The sequence below is a fragment of the Mus caroli genome, chromosome X (assembly GCF_900094665.2).
Source record: "Mus caroli chromosome X, CAROLI_EIJ_v1.1, whole genome shotgun sequence".
Taxonomy (NCBI): Eukaryota; Metazoa; Chordata; class Mammalia; order Rodentia; family Muridae; genus Mus; species Mus caroli.
Genome location: NC_034589.1, coordinates 35,843,148 through 35,868,944, shown reverse-complemented (window position 1 = coordinate 35,868,944; position 25,797 = coordinate 35,843,148). Strand labels below are relative to the sequence as shown.

Sequence of the window (25,797 nt, the reverse complement as noted above, 5' to 3'; positions counted from 1 at the left end):
CCAGAGCTCTTGTCTCTAGCTGCATTTGTATCAAAAGATGGCCTAGTAGGCCATCACTGGAAAGAGAGGCCCATTGGACTTGCCAACTTTATATGCCCCAGTACAGGGGAATGCCAGGGCCAAGGGGTTGGGGGGGACTGGGGGGGGAGTGTATTGCGGACTTTTTGGATAGCATTGGAAATGTAATTGAGGAAATTACCTAATAAAAAAAATTTAAAAAAAAAGAAATGTAGAACCAAGATGTAGGGATCTCAAGCTACTTTAAGATAATTCTATCTAGGCTACCACTTATGAGATGAATGCTTACCTTTTAAAATAGATTTTTCAGTGTTCTAGACAATTTTAGGACATGGTGGTCCTGTAAATGCCTTTCTATTCATTCTTTTCTTTAATCCCATGTGGCCTTGCACTAGTTCTTTATCAGTTTAGCTCTTCATAGAGTCACTGAGAGTGTCTTGTGGGCTCATGTCAGACTATATCTGAGAGATTCATTAGAATAATAATTACAATATACCATCCCTTTTGTAAAAAATCATTTCTCTTTGAACTTTAGCTACTCCATAATTTTATTGGCTTTTTTTCTAAAGTAAATTGCCTTCTTCTCAGTATCCTTTGATGTCTGCTTTTCTTCTTGAAACTTTTGCATGATATTTTATTAGAAAATGAAAATTCTGTTTCATAACAGCCTACATAGTTTTTAAATCAGTTCAACTATCTCCATTACCTATATAATAAAGACTGCCAAATTATATTTCCATACCTAGTCCATCCCACACACATATTCTAGTAATTAAGTCATTTTTCACATGATTCAGTATACATATAAAGATGATATTTTAGCCCATCCCACACACATATTCTAGTAATTAACTGATTTTTCACACAACTCAGTATACAAATCATAAAGATAATACTTTTGGTGTTCTACTTGTGATTTCCCCAAGCATTTTCTATTCCATAAACAGCATCATTATCCATTAATTTTTTGTTGTTTTCATTAATTTACCCTTTGCTTTATTATTATATTGAAACTTGAAAAATTCCTGTTACTCATACCTCTAAAATATATCTCAAATCAGTCAGCTAGCCATTTCATATGTACATATTATTCCCTCTGACATATGCATAACACAAGTCAAAAGAAGAATATTGACAAGTTGTTCAAAGATATTAAGAGTTATCAGTCATTTTTTTCATATTTCATATCCCCTACTTTCATCAATCCCAAGCCTGAAAAAGCTCAAAGGTTTTGAAGATGGTTCAGTAAACAAAGGGCTTGCTCTACAAGATTGAGGACTAGAATTTCTATCTTTAATACCACATAATAAAGGAGGGTAGATATGCTGGCCCACCTGTAATTACAACACAATGGATACAGAGTCAGGGGATTCCTGGGGCAAGATAGCTAGCTACAGTAGCCAAATAGGTAAACTGTGGTATCAGCAATGGACTCTTCCTCATTGAATAAAATGGACAGCTGTCAAGAAAGACACTTTACATCAAACACTGGCCTCCATACATAGGCACACACATATGCACACATGAGTGTACCTATGCATGAGCAGCAGCACACATGTGAACATACATGCAGCACATACATACAAAACACAATAGTAAATTATCAAGCAAATCCATTCAGATTTTAATAAATTCTATAGATATTGCTTTATCATAAAGATATTGTCGCATCCTAAAAATATCTTCATATCTATAGAGTTTATTAATATTATTGTAACCAAATCACTCTTCACAGGGAAATTCATTTCAAATTTTAGACTGTGAAAATGACTCAAATTCCAGAATACTCTTTTTCCATTTCAAGGGTATATGACCACTAAACACCAAACATATTGGATCCCTTCAGAAAGATTTGATTTCTTCTCTTCTAGCGAGAGAATTAGGTAAGAAAGGAGCTTGCCAAGATTTGGTTTTGGTTTATCTACTGTCAGGATTTTATTAATATTCAGAAATTCTCATCAAAAAGTCAAGGAGACAAAGCAGACAACTTTATCAAAGCCTGGACACGCCATTGTTATATTGGCTAAACACTGAATAGCATTTCAGGATAAGAAGGCTGTGTACTTTAATCAACAAGCAGTCATTTCATATGCTTACAATAAATGCAAATATTGATTGTGTGATCAGATAGACTAGTTGATTGCTGTCATTGGAAGTCTTGCTTTTTGTGTATTATGAATTTTATTATGTTAGTTTCTTTCCAATATTATCTTCCTAAGTAAGCTTAGAACACTATTTTACTGTGTCATCATCCACTGTGACTTCATATAGTATCATAAAATGACTCAATATTATGTGTGATCCTAATGAATTTTTAAGGAATCCTCCCAGACAATTGTTGAACATACAATTCCTTTCTAAGTGTTGATGACATTATCATTCTATGGACTTAAAATTAATTTGCCCTAAAATTCATTTTATAGAGTCCTAACTACCTTCTTTGCAACGTTCCATTCATGTTTACTCAGACACAAGAAATGTAGGTGATGTTTTGTTTATATATTTTTTACATGTTCATAAACATTTCATTTAAGCTATCAGTGTAGGCTGCAGTGTTTGTTTATTCTGATGACTTCAGGAAGGAATGACAGTTGGCTTTAACTACATGTGCTGATATGCCATTTTTTTTAATTTCCACAGAGCTCTGTACCATGGAGTGTGGTAGCCATGGGGTCTGCTCAAGGGGAATATGCCAATGTGAAGAAGGCTGGGTAGGACCAACATGTGAGGAACGTTCCTGTCACTCTCACTGTGCTGAGCATGGCCAATGCAAAGATGGAAAATGTGAATGTAGCCCTGGGTGGGAGGGCGACCACTGCACAATTGGTAAGTATCAGCATACTTTGATTAAAGTCACTTGGGCTAAGAGAAGAAGTTAAGAGAATTCTAGTGAGTCAGTTGACAAGCTATTCATAATACAATTTGAATTTGGAAAAGGGGAAGGAGAAATATTGGCTACAAATTTTTGTGAACTGGAAGGTTTCTTTTTGACAGCAGTGTACTGATTTCTTCCATTGTCTTTTTTCTCATTACTTCAGTGTTCCTTATATTTTTCTGTTTTCAAGCACTTTGAGTTGCTCAACTAAAATATGATACATTGGAATAAAGTGTCATTAGTTAACAAGACAAGTGCTTTTGTTGATAGTAACATTCACTGTCCATTTTTCTGTTTGAAAAGTATAGGTTATTTCAAGTGAAAGCACCTACAGGCAATTTTATTAAATGGGACTACTTTAACAGAGCCCATTTAACATAGTTAGAGTCTGTCTTTAATGTATATGAAAAAGACACTCCTGACCTATTATCAATAGAGCATCTGTATTGAATTGTCTATCTTTATTCAGTAGTACAGAATTTATACTGAAACATTCACCCCTTCTCACAACCTAGTCATCAATTTCACAAATTTTCAAACCATAGCCAGACAGAACACTCTGTAGGCAGGTGGTGCCTACATAATAATTATGATATCATGTGGTCCTCACAATATAAAAGAGATTACTAATAATTAAGATTTCATTTGTAAAATAGTTTCATTTTCAAATAAACCAAAGCCTTCAATTTGTGTACATATCTGCCACAAAGTTTTTTTCTGTACTTTGTCTTAATTGTATTTATTATGATTTCTGTGATAAAATACCTCTACAAAATTAACTCAGGTTAGAAGAGTGTATTTTAACTCACAGTTTCAGGTTGCAGTCTATCATAGTAAAGAAGTCACAGTGTCAGGAGCTAAAGAGAGTTAGGTATACCTCACTCATAATCAGAATGAGAGCACAGGAAATGTGTGCATGGTTGTGCTCAGATCACTTGCTCCTTTCTTTACAGTTAAGGATCCTCTGCATAAGGAATGCACACAATAGACTAGTCTTCCCATCTCAAATAATGCAATCACAATAATCCCCCACAGACATGGCCACAGGCCAACCTGATCTAAACATCCCTTTATTAAAACTCTCCCCAGATAATTATAGACTGTGTCAAGTCATAGTCAAAACTAACCATTGTAAATGTACAATGAAATAAATATGAATGTACAGTTCTCATTGTTCTACTACGGAAATGGGTCACAGTGTTCCACTGGCATTTCCATGGCTAGAAAGAAAAGGTGCACCAATGAAAGGCAGGAGTTCTCTTTTGTTTTCGGTAATTTACTTTTATTTTTAGTTTATTCCTGTAATATATTTTAGCATGTTTTTTCTCCTCTCTTAACTACAGAAAAATCTTCCCACCTACCTACTCATCCAATTTTGTGTTCTTTCTCTATTAAAAGAAAAAGCAAAACAGAACCAAAAATATATAAGTAAAAGTACCCACAAATATGTGATTTGTGTTGGCCAACTACTCCTAAACATGAGCCAAGCATTATGATATACAATTCATTTTCAGCTTTTTTTCTCCCAGCAGACTGTACTTACTATGACTTTCACTTTTAGGTGATATTATTTTGTCATAATTGCTTAAATCTGTCAAAGCAAAGCATAATATATACTATTCTACAACAGGTGTATAGTAAGTCTTGTTCTTTGACTGTGGGAATATTTAAGAACCATTAAAAAGGTGGTGAGGGTTGATTCAGATGCATCTTAAGTAATTACATTCTGCACTAGAGTGAGTTTATTGCCTTCACATGAGGCAATTTAAATACTGTGATGATTACCAAAGGTGGTTGTTCCACAACTCTCTTCTAAAGATATCCCCAATGAGAAGATGTACCTTCTTTCATAGAAGTTATTAGTGAAATCTAAAAAAATGCACTTCTTATACATTTAGTGAAATATGACACTTATAAGGAAGCCTATTAGGGTTTCTTGCAGAAAAAAAAAACATTAATAACTTCCCCACGTAAAGTATTATTCACAAAATACACAGGCCAGTGTACAAATTTTTGAGCTTCAGGCATTTCAACAACTCATAGTTTGGTGTTCTCTTTCCAGACGACAGATGGTAAGCCATTATTAGTATACCTTGTGTAATTTTGGTCCCCCAGAAATTCATTCAATCATTCTTTTCCTCTCTTTTAGCTCACTACTTAGATGCTGTTCGAGGTAAGACTTTTTCTTGAGAGCAGATACGATCTTTTGAAACAACTGTGCATGCGAGAGAACAATGGTAGTGTTTTAGTTTTGGTTGCTTGGTTGGTTTCTTTCTGGTTTTTACTTTGGGAAAATTTTTTTTCAATGTTCTATGGCTGTGTTTATACTAATGAGACTAGAAGATAACTTGCTTTTCTAATATCCAAGTTGCCATTGCTACAGTATAAAATGGACTAGCACTTATAAGGACTCCTTTCTTTGTTCTTTGTAGAAAATTGTGGGGGGAAGTTGCACATACACTAAGCAAACTAGGTTGAGGTAGACAGGTGAAGTATTCTTCAAAACAATATACCTCTGTCCACATATAAAATTCTTATGTATTTCTAAGTACTTTAACCTCTGTACCTCTAGGGATTTGCTTTTGACAGAGACAACAATGGATTTCCTGTCAAATATGTAGTGTTTTTGTGTTCCAAATCACCTTGGTTTTTTTTTTCTCCATTGAGTACCTACAAGAATACAAATAAATTCCTTTTCCAAGACTATGTATATTCATTCTATGCCATCACTTGAGGATGTGATACTCATAAAATTTATCATACTTTCTATAAGCCATCTGCTATTTTAAAGTTTTATTTCCTTGAAAACCATTTGGAAAGAAGATAAGGTTATTTCTATGATATTCTAAAACTTGATTTGATATTTATCCTTCTGAAATATTCTTTTGAAAGCACACATTAAAAAGAATGTTGATTGGACTACTCCTAGTGAAAGCTAGGTCTGGCCTTGTATGACTATTGGAAAAATACTCAAGATTTATATTTATTATTATTATTATTACTATCATTATTATTATCATCATCATAATCATCATTATTGTATCCATATATCTGGCAATGATCACTTAGAACATGCAGTTTCTTTTTGATAGTGCCTACCTCTGCACTACTGGCAGAAAGAGTAAGACACATTTTAAGGGGGTACTAAAAGAAAAAAGCTGAATTCTAAAAAAGTATGATTGTCCGCATTTGTGCTTCATTAATTAGCTAAAAGCTATCTAAAATCTATACTTTCTCTTGAGTTATATTTTTCCAGTTATTTTCTAAAATTCTGAAACTCTATGTATGGCATCTTTTAATCCTATAAACATTTTCTGTTATTATTTTTTAAACACAATAGTATGCTGGGTTTTGTAACAGATATCACAGAAGTAAAATTCCCAGTGCTTAGCCCTCAAATCAATAATAATCTTAAAAATCTGACTAGGCGCAAATCAAGTATAGCATTTTTCTAAGGAATAAGCAAATACACAGTGGTATGGTCTGAATTATAAACCAACATACCTATGTCTTGAGGCACTAGATCACAAAGGGAAAAACATCCCAAGTTAAAAGTAGTTGAAGAAAGTTTCTCTTCATAGAAACTGCTGTCTTTCTTCAACTTATTGACCATAACTAGACACAGCATCATCTGTCCAGTTTGGGAGAAATGAGGAGATAGGTTTTTTATTATATATATATATATATATATATATATATATATATATATATATTTCTTGTCCCCACCACAGTTTTCATCCTATCTGAACCAGAGGTTGGGAATTGGGGTTAGCATTAATAACACTTAATTGGCTCTCTAAGGAAAAACACTGCAAAGTCAGGGATAACAAGTTCCCTGGGAAGGTGTTGCAAGTAAGCAAGCTCCTCTTGCATTTATTCAGCACCTCATCTGAACAGAGCCCAGATGATTAAATTCTTCCCTGTGGGCAGATACATCACTGTTGGCCAATCCCATTTTGGTGGCTCTATGATTGTTACCCTCTGCTGTCTTTTCAGATGGCTGTCCAGGGCTCTGCTTTGGAAATGGACGATGTACCCTGGATCAAAATGGTTGGCACTGTGTGTGTCAGGTTGGTTGGAGTGGAACAGGCTGCAACATCGTCATGGAAATGCTTTGTGGTGACAACTTGGACAATGATGGAGGTAAGTTATTTACTAAATGTTCGTGTAAGAAAGCAGTTGTAACCAGCCTTGCCAATGGCAAAATTTAAGAATCTTTATCAATAATATTGAAGTGTATGTGGTTGTACTATTTTTATTTCAATAATATTTTCAAGATACTATTTGTTGAAAATTACTATGGTTGTGCAATACTCTAAATGTTTTGCATGTATTTTTATCTCACTTAATTGTAACCCATAAGTACAGATATTGTGTCTCAAAAACTAATAAATAAAGCATCATGTTCAGATCTTAAATACAAAAATTTATCAGAAATTACAGTGTCCTCTGAAAGTCATTAAGTGTTGCTAAGAGGTAGCAACACAAGAGGGAGCTCTAAATAATTGAGAACAAAGAAAATATTTCATGTGTGTACAGTGCAAACTCCATTAGCATCGACAAACCCAGGGTGATAATTTAGTTTGGCCTAACATTTGCATACGTTCTAGACAAGAAAACATAAAATTAACAGCAAAATTATTTTTATTACAGTATCTCGGATTAAATGAAGTATATTATTAAATGTGAGGCCTATTTACTGTATTTGTGAGATAATTACATTTGTTCTAATTTCCATCCAAATAAAAAGCTTAAATCCATAAGAAAGCAGTCTGGGAATCAGCATTCACCTGGTTGTAAAATTTTCTTTCATTGTTTGGGAAGTCACTCTGTTGACTGAGCCCTCTCCTCTCAGGACTGGAGAGATGAATATAGGGAATCTCTAACAATCTCCCTAGAGAAACTGGCCCGAAGTGGTAGACTCTGGGTCAGGTGACAGAATCTGCATCAATAAATAAAATGGAAAATAATCAAGACAGACATCCGATGTCAGCTTTGGTCCTCCATACATGTGCATAACAAACACACACACTCACACATGCACACACACTCACACACACACATACACACATGTACCACCCATATCTTGTAGCATGTATATACACATATATACATACAAACACTTGCAAAATATGTTTTTCCTATCATGTTATCTATAGGAAAACTAAAAGATAATTGATAATAAAATGTTTTAAATACATAGAGCTTGGTTGTAAATAAGAAAAGAAATAATTCAAGTAACCACATAAAATGTAATGGAGGANATNACACACACACACACACANAGAGAGAGAGAGAGAGAGAGAGAGAGAGAGAGAGAGAGAGAGAGAGAGAGAGAAGAATGAATGAGGAGCATACCAGTTTCTAAAAATTCTATTTCCTACCTATATAACTTGAGGTTTTTTCAACTTAATGATAAAATGTTCAACTGCTTGGCTGAGTTTTAAAGCACTAAGGTTCATCTTTACTTTTCTTGGCTTTGTCTTAAGTATAGGCATGTTTTCTGGTATACCTTCTCTTCACTCACATTTATATGTCCACTATTTAAGTCTCCAGGCAAGCCACATCTTCCATGAAACCTGTGATTTCTGCCTTCTCAATTTCTCCTGGTGTTTATAGTATACCCTGTACAATTACATATTTAATCATATATCTTTCCCTTTTTCTTGATACATGTCAGGCATGGCACATGTGCCATAGCTATTGGCTAAATATAATTGATAACAACACTAATTTACTTGTGTGCAGAATTTACTTAGAATCAAGCACTGTACTGAGAATCTTATATGATATATCTAATTTAAAAACTTTGGTCTAGGAAACTCAACTGGTGGTATTCTTACAAATAATAAAACAGGCACAGGAAAATAAATTAAGTTTATAAAGATTATAGAGCAAGGAACTGAGAGGTTTAAGTGTAAACCTGGATGAGGCATGTCATTTGTGTAATTAACAGAGCTTGCCTATCTGATGTGTTGATAAAGGTTATATTCACAAAATATATTAACAACCTATGCATTTATAATTTCTGGCTCAATAAAGTTGAGTCAAAGTAAGTTTCATGACTTTGTCAGGTAATAAACATTATGGAATATTTAATTATCAAGAATCCTTACAGCTTCAAGGTCATATCAAGGCAGCCAAAAATGTTTAATGGATTGATCAATTAAACATGAATGAATTACTGGATTATCAGTTCTCAATGTCTATGGAATATGTGAGTATAAAAAACATAAGAGATTTTATTGAATGTGCTTTGACCTCTGAACATTTATTAAAACTGTGTATCTATATGCAAATTGAAAATCAAAGGCTTGATAAGAGCTCAGCATAGCTTATAATTGTCTCTTTAGGGAGTAGGGTTAGAACACTATGTGAGAGTTTCAATTACCATTTTTCCTTTAGTGGGACTAAGATGATATTGATGACAAATATAGATTGATCTCTCCTTTAAGATAGAAAGATAGATGGAATAACCACTAAAAGTCCCATGACTAGGATTTTAGACCAATAATTCCATTTCTACAATGTTTTTCTACTACCGCAAAGAATACATTGTAAATGCCCTTTACTTGGTATTCGCAGCTTTCCAAATTCTCAAAAGGACAGAGGTCATTTAGCTGACTATGACTAATGATTAATACCTTTGTTTGTATATGTGTATGTGCTTTAATTAAATCAAAAAGAGGCATTGAACCTTCCTGAAAAAAAAGTAATCCTAATTTTTAAAATGCAATTCTTAAGAAATCTTCCAATCAAAAACACATCACTTTCAAGCAGTTACTTCAAGTAGCTGCTACCTGATTACTCCATATTACACCTGATCCTTAAGACTGTTTGGGATTTTTCTTGCATCCTAATCACTGTTGAATATTCATTAGAACCACAGCTACATCCTGCAGCTTTGACTTTAGTTACACTCTGATCTCAATGCATTGTAACTCTTGGTAAGTAATTGGGCTGCATTGACACAGCTTCCCTGAAAGCCACCTAAGAGGTCCTTGAAGAGTAAAAGCTGGGGACAAATAACCTTTGGATTTTTTTCCCTAACAATCAGAAGAAAGAGAAAGGTCTCTCATATAAGAACGAATTACTATAGAAGTCACAACTTTGTCAAGTACTGTGACCACAGTTATTCCTGAATAAGTTAGCACTCACTGTCTGCAGAGTCCTAAGCATGAAGGAGACATAACATCACGAGGAACACCTTTTGATTTGTTGTTGGTCATGTGTCTTGAATGGAAATTTTGAAACTATGATCACAAACTTTTACAAGCCCAAGGAAAAGAATAAGCGCTGTATTAACTGTGTCTGAATACCTAAAACACATAGTAAGGGAAGCTTCCAACAGTAAAGTCTATTTCATAGACAGATCAACACAACCAAATAAAAGCTCTGGAACATGCCCAAGCACAAATTTAAATTTATTGTATCATGAAGTCAGCATCAAAAAGTCAATGTGAAGGAGCTGAGAATATAGCTCAGTAAACTGTTTGCCACACAAGCATGAGCACCTTAGTCCAATCCCCTGTACCTATGCAAAAGCATAAAACCTAGCTTGGTGACATGCACCTGAAATTTCAGTGTAGGGAAAACAGCAAATTGAAGATCCTTGGAACAGGCTAGCCAGACTAGCTCAATTGCTCCATGAACTTCAGGTTTAGAACTCCAGGTTCAATGATAGACCTTGTCTGAGAGGGGGGTGGGAGAGGGAGAGGGAGGGAGAGGAGGAAGGGAGGGACAAAGACACAGAGACACAGAGATAGACAGACAGAGAGACAGAGAAACAGCAAGATGGTTCAGCACATAAAGATGCTTGCCACACAAGTTTAGAAACCTGTGTTCAATCTTCAAATCTCCAGAACCATTGTAAAGTAGAAGGAGGGGCAACAACTCCACAAATTTGCCCTCTGGCCTCCACATTGTGTGGCATGTATGTCCCTAGACACATATCACTGTGTACAAGCATGCACAAATATAAACACATATGCATACATAGGCTAAAATGAACAATTTTTAAAGAAGGTATAAAGCAATTGAGGAAGACAGGCAATATCAACATGTGCATTCATATATACACAGAAGCAAATGAATACATATAAACACATACACACTACATACACAAAACCAAAAATGGAGACATAACATCAGTGGTGGTGGACAGAAGCATTAGAAAATATCTGATGTTGAGACAACTATTAAGAAACAAATAGATTTTTAATTCATACTGTGTAGCTAAATAAAAATGAACATATTCTTATTGAATTAATGAATTAAATGCTAAAGAAAGCAGAAATTATAGCTCTCAAAATGGAAAAGAAATTCATTACTATAAAAAGCAATGGGAAAACTTAAAATGGGCAGAAAAGTAATAAATCTGATGTTAAAATTTTGAACCATTTTATAATACTTAGAAAATTTAAACATTATCCAATATCTACATATTTGGAAACATCACAGTTTCACTGTCCACACAGAAGCTATATGTATTTTAATGTAAGAAAAAATCAGCTTGTTTTAGTCCCACTAGTCAGATCTCAAATGTACATATTCCCATCGGGCTACAGAAGTAGAGACGCCCAGTTTTGAATAAAGTTTGATTGGTTAGCACAGATTCCCACATTATATTAAATGTCTACCTTTTAGGTAGAAGTTCCACATTGAGTACCCAGATTTTCGTTAATAATTACAGCCTTTTTTCAAGTGTTTTTCTTAGCATCATGAGAATGATGAAATGATAAACAAGGTAAGTTTCTGCTTCTATGAAGCTTATGCTCTAACAACAGGAACAGATACTAAACAAAGATCCTCATAAATGGTTCTGTATTTTAAATATGTAAGGGTTCTATAAAAAAAATTCAAGGTAGATGAATGTAAATGGAGGCCATAAGTTAATCTGGGAGATGAGAAAGGCTTCACATACTTCCAGTAGACGTTGCGGAGAGTGGAATGAAGATATAGTTTCTAAACCACAGGAATTTGGTGATCTAGCACTATTCAAAGGTACACAGACACCATACTACACTGACTATTGTGTGTTTTGTAGGATAATAGTGAAGATCTCATCTTATTCACTCTACTTATAAAGGAAGGAAAGTGATATCTGATGTAATAAAAAGATTATGGAAGAATATTAAAATATAGAATAAAAATGTATAATCCAATGGCCCCTCTTCTCTGGCCTTTTAAATATTCCTCCGTATGTCTCTCAGCTTCTTTTGTAGAAAGTGTTCGTATTTGTTGGCAAAATCTGTAAGTTAAATGATTAAAAGAGAACGGTTTTCCAGGAATTGCTCTTCATAATAAGTCGCCATTCATTAAAACCAGTAACTACAGTCATATTCCTAGGTCTAGAAAATAGCACCATGGGTGAATGAACACACATAACTCGTGCATCAATAAACCTCATATTTTGTATGTCCCCAGCATGCTGCAGAGTTTAGTAATCAGGGAAATAAAAGACAAGGAACAGTGAATTGGTAGCATTTTCTCTATTTAAGGGCCTCCCATTTAGTCTGGTGCTTTAATCTCTAGCTAAATTTACAGTTGTCCTAGAAGTAAGACTTTTGAGCATTGACAGACCTCCTATTCTACAACCGCAAAAAAGTTAAACTTCAATCTAGCTTGTATCCAAGTGATAGCTCCATAAATAAATAAAATTGAATGAATAAGGAGTTTCATATTAAAGTATTGCCTACCAAGTCAGAGTCATATGGTGTCCTATCTACTCAAAGCTAGTTCCTAAGTGAATGCATTCCAATGAACTGATTGTGCTGAACAGTTTTAAGACTATTTCCATAAGAGTAAGGCTGAACATTTTAAACTGCTAATATAAGCCATTAGAACCCAACTCTAAGACTCTATCCCAAGATATCTTGTAGTTGCTACAGTCCACAACTTGGCAATAATATCTAATATTTATCAATCACTAGATATAAACTAGGCAGTGTGCATATTCTTCATGATTATCTTTTCAACTTTACTGGATTTCAAATACTATATATATATATATATATATATATATATATATATATATATATATATATATATCACTGTGATAATTATCAAGGCTATAAACATATCTAATACCCACAAAAGTTCCTGTCTGTATCTTTGTAATTTTTAAGATCTACCATGTTATGACATTTTGAGTGGATAATACCCTATTATGGTACTCATGAGGGGAGAGTAGGTGGGTGGGTGGTTGGGGGAGCACCCTCTTAGAGGTAAAGGGGAGGGGGCTGTGGTGGAGGGGTTCATGGAGTGGAGACTGGAAAAAGGGATCACATTTGAAATGTAAAGTGATAAAATGACTAATATTGTTTTGAATTTCTAAACAGAATACTATATGTTAATATGTCTCCCACATAACTATGGTATTACATTAGCCTCTATTCCTCTACCTATATAATGAACCTGATAATGTCTACTTAAAAATTTGTTGCAGAAGATAGCCTAGATGAGACATTTTGGAGTACCTAATACTTAAAAAATATTAACTAGTTGATACAAAGTTGAAATTTCTAAAGGATACCCTATCAAAACATAGCTGTTCATTCCTATCCAGACAATATTATGGGTATTATGAGTAACCTCATTAGAGGTTTTAGGCCAATATGAATTTCTCCTATATTGTTCATATCTCCTTATCTATTCTCTTTTCCAATCAAGGGCACACATGTGACAACCAAACATTTTTTAGTGATGACTTAATTACACAGAAACAATCAGTAGCCTTGATCATCATTGACATGAATTGAACCAATTATAATAGAGCCAAATTGTTTGGCAAGCCTGAGTGAACACCATGTTTAGTCTTCCAAGACAGTGTAATCTCTGTCTTTTCTGCTCTCTTTTATTTTCATTCCCTTAAGGAAAACAATCTCAGAAAATAAAATCAGCTAACACTAACGTATGATATGTTCGTATCTGACACCCTGAGCTTGGTTGTCAGTAGGGTGCCACAGCTTCCAATTCAGAACAATAAAAGAACTGTTAATAGCCAAAAAAAAAAAAAAATACACACATCCAGTGTGACTGTCATTTGCACTTCTTTGTAACAGTCTAGACATACTGTTTGGAGTGTTATCCAATGTGATAATTGGTAAGTAGATATTTGCTCCTGTGCTGTGTTTGCCTGCAAATTATAATTTAGGGTTGCATGCCAGTGTTAGTTGGCTTCCCTGCTACCTTTCTAAATTCAACAGCACCTTGATTTTTTTTTTATGAGAAAAAGGAAATCTCATAAGGTCAGCACTGCATATAATAGACATTACTAAATATAGAAGATTACCTTGAATTCTATATCACATAACTAAATGAGAATGTGATTCCCAATTTTGAATTAGTTCAATGTTTAGTTTTAGAATCCATTACTATGACATGAGTATTTCTTTAAAATCAACTTATTTTCTGTAATATGTTGGAACCATAGTTGATAGAATGAGACCTGTCAATGTCCAAAACTACTATTAGTGCATCTGTTAATAGTTAACAAGTGTGACATTAAGTGCTTCTGTGTACATTATGCCAATTAAAATCACAATTCAATAAAAATGAATAAAGATAAGTTTGCATTTGATACTCATTTTTTCATGTTTGCATATGTGCCACCAATAGCAAACATTACAAAAACTCTTTTAATCCATCTGATATTTTTGCCAACTTTTTTATACATTCAGATATTTAATTAGCAGAAGAGTAAAGAGATAATATGTTAATAAGTGGCTCTTATCTTATCATAAGAGGTAGTAATGTCATCTAAAATCCTGTGAATATCTGCTAATTTATTTTGCTAAATGATGAAAGAAGGGGACTTATTTTGAAACAAAGCCACACGTAAAAGATGGTCATTAAAAAAAAAAAGTGTCCAAAAAGAAAGCATGGGCAAAAATCAATTAAACAGGCAAAACAAGAAAAAATAAAATAAAGCAAACTTCATTTTAAAACAAACTACTATCTGTGGAACAGGGAATTCGAAAAGACCACATGTAGGGAAAATATCTTCTGAGGTGCCCCAAGGCTACTCTTCCAAAAGCCTCCTCTCTGTGTTACTCACTTTCATTGCCCCCAGCTATGATACATCCTCCTGTAGCTCAAGTGGAACCACCAAGGGAGGGAGGGGGAACAAGTAAAAGCTGCAAGAAAGCAGTGTCTCTTTTATCATCAGCCTTAAGGAGCCACTGATCCCCCTGAATCTGTCTATTCCACTGCAAGCTAAGATTAGCATCTTTATGTTTACCCTTGTTAAACAACTGAATTAGAGCCACTTGCCTCTTCTAAGGACCTTAGAAGGACTTTAAATTTTTTGCTTCTGGGTTGTGGAGTGAAGTGTCCATATGCTCAGTTAATCACTCCAACCACTTCTTTTTCTTCGCATAGAACTCTCTTACAGCTCTTCTCACACTTCACTGGCACAAGAGTCAGCTGTTTAAATGCCTATTTTATCCTCCGAAGTCCTGAGTTTCTAGGGGAAAGCGGGGTTGTTTTCTTGCATTACCTCATCAACCAACTAGCAAAGTATTTTATACCTATTACATTCTAAATAGTCATTCCTCCCTTCTGTAGGTCTTGTGTCCTGTATCTTTCTTTTTCCAAAGAGAGAAACTTTTACTTAATTCTTTTTCCTTCACATTGTTTTTTTTCTTTATTAGGTATTTTTTATTTACATTTCAAATGTTATTCCCTTTCCTAGTTTCCCCTCCGAAAACCCTTCCCCCCTCCCTCTGCTCACCAACCCACCCACTTCTTTTTTCTGGTCCTGGCATTCCCCTATACTGGGGCATAGAACCTTTACAGGACCAAGGTGCCTTTCCTCCCATTGATGACCGACTAGGCCATACTCAGCTACATATGCAGCTAGAGCCATGAGTCCCACCACGTGTTTTCGTTGAGTGGTGGTTTAGTCCCAGGGAGCTCTGGGGTTACTGGTTAGTTCATATTGGTGTTCCTCCTAAGGGGCTGCAAACCCCTTCAGTCCCTTGGGGCCTTTCTCTAGCTCCTTCATTGGGGACCATGTGCTCTGTCCCATAGATGGCTGTGAGCATCCACTTCTGTATTTGTCAGGCACTGGCAGAGCCTCTCAGGAGACAGCCATATCAGGCTCCTGTCAGCAAGCTCTTGTTGGCATTCACAATAGTGTCTGGTTTTCATACTGTTAATTCTGAGATTCGCTTGAGAAAAACCGACTCCACCATTTTGAGCCAAATTTAAAGCAAACTTTATTAAATACTAAATACCGACTAAGAGATGGACTTTGGTCAGGAACATTCCCTGGAACTTCTTAGCTAAAATGGCCCAAAGACAAATGTTGCAGGGTTTAGAAGGACACCTAAAGGATGTCATAGTTTCCTACGAGGCTTTATTTTCCAAGAACCACACTGCAAGCATTTCAGGAAGTTACCTGATCCTTGGGCTGGTGGGGCTTAGGGGATAATTTTGTACATTCCAACAGTGGATTCAGAGGTCAAATGCAAATGATGAGGGCCCACCCCAAAAGGAAAGAAAGTGACTCATTATGTTGATAGTTACTAGGTTGATCAATAATTGCATAAACTATCATTGCTTCTATAAATTCCTAAAATAAAATGAAAGAATGAACAGCTACTTTAGTATACTTGAGAATCACCCATATTAAGCATGTACAATCTTAGGACAATGAAAAATTCTGATTCAAGTATATAGGTATTTAATAAGTTCCATATATAATTGGCTGCACATTTGAAAATCACTTTCCTATATACTTTTTCACCATGAAAATCTCAACCTCAATGTTGAGAATTATCTGTAGACAACCATACTAAGACGATTTTTTAGGTGAAAATGAAATCAGGTTGTCAAGTACTGGTTAACTGTATATTCACAGTAGATGGTCTAAGGGTAAGAATTTTTTTACGGAACAAAAAAAGTAGTTACCATTCTGATGAGTGGTTCACCAAAGACAGAAAGCTATAACTGAGTACTTTAACTAAAAGCTACATTTTAGTTACACAAACTGTAGTCTCTAGTTAACAGATATTAGAGAATTCAAACAGGAAGATTTAGTAACAAAATAGTTTGAATTTATCTGAGATACCCTACAAACTCAGTGAGTAGCAATTCCTGAGAAACATGCAGTTATAATAGGCTCTAGTCTCAAAATATAACTTTGCATTTACATTTACTATGTTTCTCCATTTTTGCATATTTTGACTATATTGTTTTCTTGGCGATAAATAGCACTATTGATTTGTTTTGTTTTCCAGATGGTTTGACAGACTGTGTGGACCCAGATTGTTGTCAACAAAGCAACTGTTATGTAAGCCCACTCTGTCAGGGATCACCAGATCCCCTTGACCTCATCCAACAAAGCCAGCCCCTCTTCTCTCAGCACACTTCAAGACTCTTCTATGATAGAATCAAATTTCTTATTGGCAAGGATAGTACTCATGTCGTCCCTCAAGATATCTCATTTGACAGCAGGTATATAGAAATTTATTTTGTCCTTACTAAAAGTGCTCATGATTTTCCTTCAGAGTAAAAGAAAATTGCCTTCTAAAGATCAAGTGGTTTCTCATTCCTTTCAACAGTATTGCTATCTTGCTTATGCTTTCTCTTGAATGCCTGCACTGGTACCAGTTTGTTTCTAAAAGCCAAGTGGTCAGATTCTATATCATAAAGTTTTAGGAGATGTCCATATGTGTATGGAAATTGTTATTTAATGACAAATGGAAGTATATTTGCAAACTTAATTTTTAAGTTCTGAATTATTATTTAAAAGAAAAAAAAACCTTAAATTTCAATAGCTAAATTGTAGTTTCTGTTTCATGATCAAAAGTGTTTCCAGGTCAAAGAGTTGAATGACTTGATATCTTAATGGGAAATTCGATCACTATCTTCCAAGAATGCTCAAATGTCAGAATTATCTCTAAAGATCTGACCAAAAAAAACACATTGAAATCACTCCATTTATATAAAGTATAATAACAAGAATGTGCTCATTGGTATTCAACCCATTCACTTTCATCAATGGCACACTTTAATAATTAGTACAAGGCATAGTAGGTAAGTCTAGTTATTAAAGATTTCAAGAATGTCCTTCTTAGAGCTGGAAAGATAGTTCAGTGATTAGTAGCATTTGCTGCTCTTTCAGAGGACCCAAGTGCAGCTCCAGAACCCACATGGTGTCTAACAATGGCTTATAAATCTTATTCCAGGAGATCTGATGCTTTTTCTCTGACCTCTGCAGGCACACACATTGTGCACAATCATATAGTCAGGCATACACACACACACACACACACACACACACACACACACATATATATATATATATATATATATATATATATATATATATATATATATATATATATATACCACCTTGATTAGTTCTATAAGTTGCTGCTTCACTAGTTTTCTAGACTCTTGCAAAGAAAAATCATTAAAAACATCAAAAATGATTGTCTAAGATCCTCTACGTATGTTCCATTCCCTGCAGATACATTATTTCAAGAGCTTGATACCAGTTACAATGTAAGAAAATTGCAATTCAATGTTAGCAAGTATCAAGTAGAAAGGGGGAAAAATAAAAATTTACAAGATCACTCCACTTTCCTTCTCTTCAGTTTGAATGCTAGAACTCTCATTGAAGCAAAAAAAAAAATCTTTTATTCTTATTTTATTTCTTTGTCATTCTTACCTGTTGGGCTGCAAATAACCTAAAATCAATGCCAACATCACAAAAAGGGTTGTTCTTCTTAGGGACGATAGAAAATATTTACCATCCATCAAGATATTCAATAATCCCCACTTCAAAACTTTTTCCCAGTTTAATAACCCCTCTGGTCCATCTCTCAGATGTATATAATCAACATAATTATTTAGATAGTGTAGACTTAATTTTGGAACACAAAGGAACAAAAAGAATTGAGGGCAGTCATTATCCCCATTTTCCTACTCAAGGCAAGAGTAAGTCGACTCTATAGGTTTTTCCATACTTGGGGAGAAATCAGTCCAAAAATAGGGGGTCAGGTGCTGAGAGAAATAATCACCTTCATGACTTGAAATGTGTTGAATAACATGTTGAATTCAATAAGGGAAGAAAGTCAGGACCTGAGGGAGACAGCAGACAAGTCATTTTGACCCAGAACAGGGCATTTTGAGCAATCAACTTAGAAAAGGTAAGACAAACTTAAACCCCTGCAGTTCAGCTTCACGCTTCAGCAGTGTTTGTGAGGCACTCACACAGCGAACAAAACCATTACTTTGGGTGGTTAATGCCCTTCTCCTCCTGGTTTGATTGAGTTTTCACATTCTTTTCTAAAATGCTCCAAGTTATCATTTGGCTCTGCAAGTCACATTTACATTCAGAATGATGGGTCTCCATCCAATGGTCTCTGCTATTAGAGTCCTTGCTGTCAGAAAAAGATGTGAGCCTTCTCCAAACTTGTGTGCCTGTGTTTTCTCTATCAAAATAAATGCATTCACTGTTCCTTGCTATATCATTGGACAAAATAATCTCATTTTTAATCACATATATAACTGATAATTACAATCTCTCTGATACACTCATATAATATTTTTAGTATGTAAAGCACCCAAGCACATACTATTTAATTTTATTTCCACAGTATCCCTGTAAAATGGGAAAATTGTTTTTGGTATATTTTGTATATGTGGAAACTGAGATGCTAAGAGACTAAATCACACAGACAGCAAGGTTGGATTATAGCATCTCCTCTAATCTTTCTATTACACCACATCTGCCCCATTTTTTCTTGTCCTTAAACTTATCTGATGACATGAACCAAATTTGTCTTGGATAAATGGCATCTAGGTCAACATAAGAAACTTTGAAACCAAGCAGGTTTTAAAATCAGCTTCAGCTAGTTATATTTCAATAGAACGAGTTACAAAATTTTAATCAGGGCTAGCTAATGAAGTACTTCTTCGGAGGTGAGCATCATGAAATGGACATTTTGTTCCATGGCAAGTATTATTGTGTATCTACTGTGAATCTTATGTCTAATATCTCGGATCTGTATCATTTCATTTAATTCTCATTAAATTGTTCATGGCATGGTTTGTTAAAAGTTTCATTTTTCAGCCGGGTGTTGGTGGCACATGCCTTTAATCCCAGCACTTGGGAGGCAGAGGCAGGTGGATTTCTGAGTTCGAGGCCAGCCTGGTCTACAGAGTGAGTTCCAGGACAGCCAGGGCTATACAGAGAAACCCTGTCTTGAAAAAAAAAAAGTTTCATTTTTCAAATGAGGAAATTAGTATGTTAGGTAAATGACATCAACAAAATCATAAAGAAGTTAGAACCTGGATTTGAACCCAGGCACACACACTAGTACTGAATTCCTGAATATTAATTGCTGAACTGAGTCATGATGGCTTACTTAGAAAACTGGAGCATGTGACTCTAACATAACTCATGGCTCTTACACAACCCTGACTGTAGACTAGCTTCCCTCAGATAAATCTAAAACACATACATGCCATAATCAGCCAAAGCAGATTTTTTTTCTTTTGCTTTTGCCACATAACTGCGAGGCAGTTGGGTAGACAGGTGAAAACAAAAATCATTGCTCATGGTTTCATTTACCTACTGGAAAACCATGAGCCACTCAGCTGACTTGCTGTTGCATACCTGTGCCAGTCAGTCTACAGAGAACAGTACATAACTACACAAGTGTAGCAAGGACACATATAAATAATTATTCACCCCTGTGCATCACAAGGGGAGCAGTTTTGGCTGTACTCTGTGAGCTGCACTGTCACATAAAAGTGACAGTGTGAGATATAGACCTTCCATACCTTCTATGATGGTGTAATGTCTGTGAAGACACAAGTTGCCCACAGAGAAGTCTCTAAGAAACTAACTCATTTACACATTTTTCCTAAATACAACTGACCCTGTAGCTCAAATTTCTTTCTTTTCTTCAATCTATTCCGAACATGTCTACAAAGTAAGCCACATAGTCTACATGCCCCATATTACTTATTACTTTTTAATAATGTAAATAGGTGAACAGAAGCATTATTGATCTTCAGTGTCTAAGCATTTAATCACTATTAATAATGTAGAAGGTTTTTATAAATATGTAAAAACAAGAGTACATTAAACTAAATGACAGCAGTAATTTGCAAAGCCAGACATTTCGCTCGCCATCACTAATGGAGAAGTGCATTTAAAAACAACATTGTACCAGGGTTCGTGCAGCAACTGACAGTAGGGTTAGCCAAACTCATTTATCTATTTAGTAACTGAGAGATTGATGCCTCACATCACTCTTCGTCAAGTGTCTCTATCAGATGTTGTTCGGAATTATGCCACAGATGTATTGTGTTTAGCCTGACATTTGTGAAGTGAAAGACCAATTGTAAAAAAATTGGAATATAAAATGCTTCTAGAAAATTCACAAAGCTCAGCATTGCCAGGCACATACCTAGTTGTAGCACAGGTGGTCTGGAGCTAAGGGACAGTGATCCCTCTGGATAGGAAAGGCAATGCCTATCTAGTGCCCCACTGTCCCCCTTACACCTGTGTTATGATGACGCTTCCCCTTTTGGCACTTTGAGTTTTTCCACCTCTTATCTGTGAAAATTCTTTGGCTTCCCTTCAAAAGATTTTGACTATATGACTAGGTGTGATCTCTTCCTCCAATTGCCTTTATATATTGATTATCATTTTACTTAATTTAGATTAAAAGTACAGAAAAAATAAATATGGGATAGAAATCATATTAACAGGAAAAACAATATATTGTTTTAATATATTTAATATCCAGTAATATTTCACTGAGTGCCTATGTATACTTCATGGCTAAACTACTATATATGTTTCCTCAAATATTAAGCTAACAAACTCCTATAGGAGGGTATCTTAAGTACCAACAAACATGATATCAGATAACTCAGGTCCCACCAAAGTAAGAAAGTGTCTACTTTAATGATCACTGTATTCATCACCTAGCACAATTTTCAAGTACATTTTAAAAACTGAAAATTTGGCCCAGAAACCTGTGTTTCATCTCTGACACCCATGTAAAAATCCAGATCCATTTACATTTGTGATTCTAGCACTTTTATTGCCAGAAGTTGTGCACACAACACAGCAGCAGGCACTAGAGAGACCCTTCCTTGAAACACATTGGAGAGAAGCAACTCCCAAAATGTTGTTCTCTGATACATGTGCTGTGGCAAACGTTCTTACCTACCTATCTGCACAACCTACACACACACACACACACACACACACACACACACACACACACACANAGAGAGAGAGAGAGAGAGAGAGAGAGAGAGAGAGAGAGAGAGAGAGAGAGAGAGAGATTGAGAGAGAGAGATGGAGAGAGAATAAATATATAAAAAATTAAAAATAAAGGTCTAAACTGTTAAAGCAATGCTACTGAATGGAATTACAGAATCCTCTTGGAATTTAGGACTGGGACCAAATTTAATACAGTACTAAGTACATAGTATTCTTCATGAACTACAATGAAAATGAAGTTAAATGAAATAGTGGGGTGATTTTTAGTTCTTTTTATAGAGTTGCTGCATTGTAGTTTTCTTTTTGGTTCACAGTGGGATGTGTATTGTTATCTCTGAATTATCACATTCCTTAATCATGTTCTACAGGCCATGACATATTGCTTCACAGAAAGAATTGAAGCAAGGTCAAAATGAGTTGAACGGCTTCTTTCCTTTTGAAACAGAATCTCATAAAGCCAAGAATGTCTCAAACCCTGATTGCTGGGTTGAAATACATGTACCACTTTGCCTGGCCATGTTGCTGTACACTTGAAGTACACGTGTTCTTCTTGCATTTATCAATGAAATCAGCCACTATTGGTTGCATAGAATAGTACACAGATATTATTAGGTACTTAAGTAAAACAATTCTCAAATGTAAAACGAGCCTAAAGGTAAGATTCCAACTCTCCAACATAGCACAGAAGCAAACCTCATAAAAGATGAAATGATTCTGCAGCAGTGCCGAAGTGATCACTCATTTTTATCTTTTACTATCTTCCACCACTGTCACTGCCTGCCAATAATTGAGATCATTCATAACTCCATATCTGCATCAATAATTCTTCCTATCTTCAGTGGGCTGGATAATCAAGATTTAGTACCAAGAAAAACAAAGCTAGAAATAAGCGGCAACATTAAAATTAGGAATGCTGATGTTAACTGGCTCACTTTAGCCTGCATTATTTTTTGGCTCACTAAAAAACAAAAGAATTTAACATCCTAGAACTACCTGAAACAAAGAATTTAACATCCTAGAACTACCTAAAACCAAAGTCTTGGCAAACTCTTCTTGCCTATGCTAACTTCCCCTTTTTCTATTTCCCATACAATAATAAAATCTTGATTCTTGTCCCTGATTAGTCATAATACCTGATAATAGCCATAATTACTTACCAAAGCTTGTTTAATAAAACACGGTATTCTGCACTTGCCTGAACTGAAGATGTACACCATTTGAAATTCTATTAATGGCCAAACAATTTATTGACTGAAGACTGAGGTTAAAGGAAGGCTGTGGGAAGATGAACACTGTTAGAAACATTGCTGAGTGTGAAAGGCGAGCAAAACCTACCAATAACCACACTTAGCAGATACTCCTTATTTTTAAGCATATATTTTATGAAAGTATTTCCAGAGAAATGTATGAGTAACTAATGACTTCATTCATCTTGAGAAGGAGATGGCAAAGATATCATATTCCTCTGACATTCTTAATACAATACAATGTCCTCGTATTGATTCATTTTTTAAGACTGGAAAAGGCTGAGCCAGGCAGTGGTGGTCCACGCCTTTAATCCCAGCACTTTGGAGGTAGAGGCAGGTGGATTTCTGAGTTCAAGGCCAGCCTGGTCTACAGAGTGAGTTCCAGGACAGCCAGGGCTGCCCAGAGAAACCCTGTCTCGAAAAACCAAAAAAAAAAAAAAAAAAAAAAAAAAAAGACTGTAAAAGGTTTATATTTATTTACTCATTCCTTCCAGAAATATTTCTTGAGAAACTATTCTGCACCAAGAATTGTATAGATAGATGTAAACACATAAACACAGACTTTTCAATCAAAGAGTTTACATTATAGTGGCATAAATAGTCAAATATTAAGATTTAATTACTACACATTTTAACATGTATAATTATCATATTGTAACCCATAATTATATAAAAATACTGTGCTCCACTTAAGAATAAGAAATGGTGAGCTGGGATTATAGATCAGTGATAGAGTACCTTACTAGCATGTTAGAATCCCCAGATTTGATCCTTACCTCTGCAAAAAGCATCAAAGCATATTTACTTAAAATAATTATATTTTGCAGTAAATTTAGTGTATCTGAAATATTAGGCTTTTCAAGAAACCTGTTCTTCAACATGGTGTTCTCAAGTTCTAATTATTTGGTGGTGCAGACATGTAGCCTAGTTTGATATAAGAGGTATCCTCACAGATACAACACAGTCATTAGGCCATTTCAGAAATGAAATTAACCAACTTGTTTTCAGCAAGAACCCAGAGATGGGGCTAATTGGTTCTGCTGACCACAAAGAGCTGCTAAAATTGACACAGACAAGAGACTATTGATGACTTGCAAGAAAAATACAAAGAATATTTAGATAAGCAATGGTTTGCCTATAAACAAGTAGTTTCATCCTTTGGCATTTAGGGCCCTAAATTTTACTACAACTTAAAAGTTTTTGTACTAAGCAAATGAATTCATAGAAAAAAAATCAATCATGAAAAAAAAAATCCCATCTCCCATAGTAAAAAATCCTACTAACTACACTTTGGAGTCATTTTATCATGATAGATCCTACAGTTTCCTTCAAGGTAAGCCGAATTTCAGAGGATTGATGGCCATTTCAGATGAGATTTATGAACATTACAACATTTACTTGGTTCATTTGTTCATTCGGTGATAGACACTCTCCTAGGCTCTAGGCTATAGGGGACAATATCTCTTCAGCATAGCAAGGAACACAGACTATAATGAAAAAGAGAAATGTGAGGAAGGAAGAAGTACTGTCAAGTGAGATTTAAGAAAAAAAAAAAAAAGAGTCAGGAGGCGAGAATGATCATTTTTGACAGAGTGGTCCAGAGAAGCCTCCCTAAGGAGATAACACTAGATCAGAGCCCTCGTAGCTTTCATCGGTATGCCAGATGATTTGAACGTGAATATTTCTTACCACCTGGACCCTTATACAATAGATTTTCACACACTGAGCTTGCTATTGACTTGTAGGTGCTGTTGAATTAAGATTCTCTGGCATTGTGTGCAATGAGAAGGTAAAACAAAACTATCTCAAGGAATTGCTACCTAGCAGTTACTATATATATACTACGTTCTACTGATAAGTGCTAAGGGGCTCTGCCCTCCAGGAGTACATTGAGAAAATTTGGATACCTCAGACAAACTGAATAAGCTTTACAAAAAGAAATTAAGCTGTAGCCCTAGACCATTTAATCACGAAAGGGGGAAAACTATAGCCAGTCTTCATCGATTACTTGAACCCAAAGGAATCCAATATGTAGAAAACATTTGCTGGTTTAGAATTATAAAAGGGGAAAATGTTTTAAAACACAAGTAGTTTGTGAGTTTTTGTTTTTAATAAAATACAGTGTAATTACAGTATTCAAGCACCCATAGAATTGACACTCAGTTTTAAGATTTCATAAGTAACTCCCAGAATGTCCACAATATAATTATTTGTTATTTTGCTGAAGTACAAATTTGAATCCATATGCTTTCTGTTTAAATTTTTAATAAATATACTTGTGGCTTAAGACTTCTGGTGAGTGGAGCGCAGCTTCTGCTCCAATCCAATTGCGCGGGACCTGAGACTGCATTAGTTAGGGAAGCAGAAACCGGCCTGAGTAGGACCACAGGCCTCATCCG

At 35.2% G+C, this 25,797-nt stretch overlaps 1 protein-coding gene across 5 annotated transcripts in view; it reads left to right on the top strand.

The window, feature by feature from the left end:
* The window catches only part of Tenm1 (teneurin transmembrane protein 1), an 811,210-nt gene that overhangs the window by 625,621 nt on the left and 159,792 nt on the right, over positions 1-25,797 (top strand). For all 5 annotated transcript variants that reach the window (XM_021153953.2, XM_029473265.1, XM_029473263.1 and 2 more), the window contains 4 exons: positions 2,659-2,844; positions 5,043-5,066; positions 6,890-7,036; positions 17,137-17,353. In XM_021153953.2, coding sequence (XP_021009612.1) covers positions 2,659-2,844; positions 5,043-5,066; positions 6,890-7,036; positions 17,137-17,353 — 574 coding nt within the window. The remainder of the gene's footprint in view (positions 1-2,658; positions 2,845-5,042; positions 5,067-6,889; positions 7,037-17,136; positions 17,354-25,797) is intronic.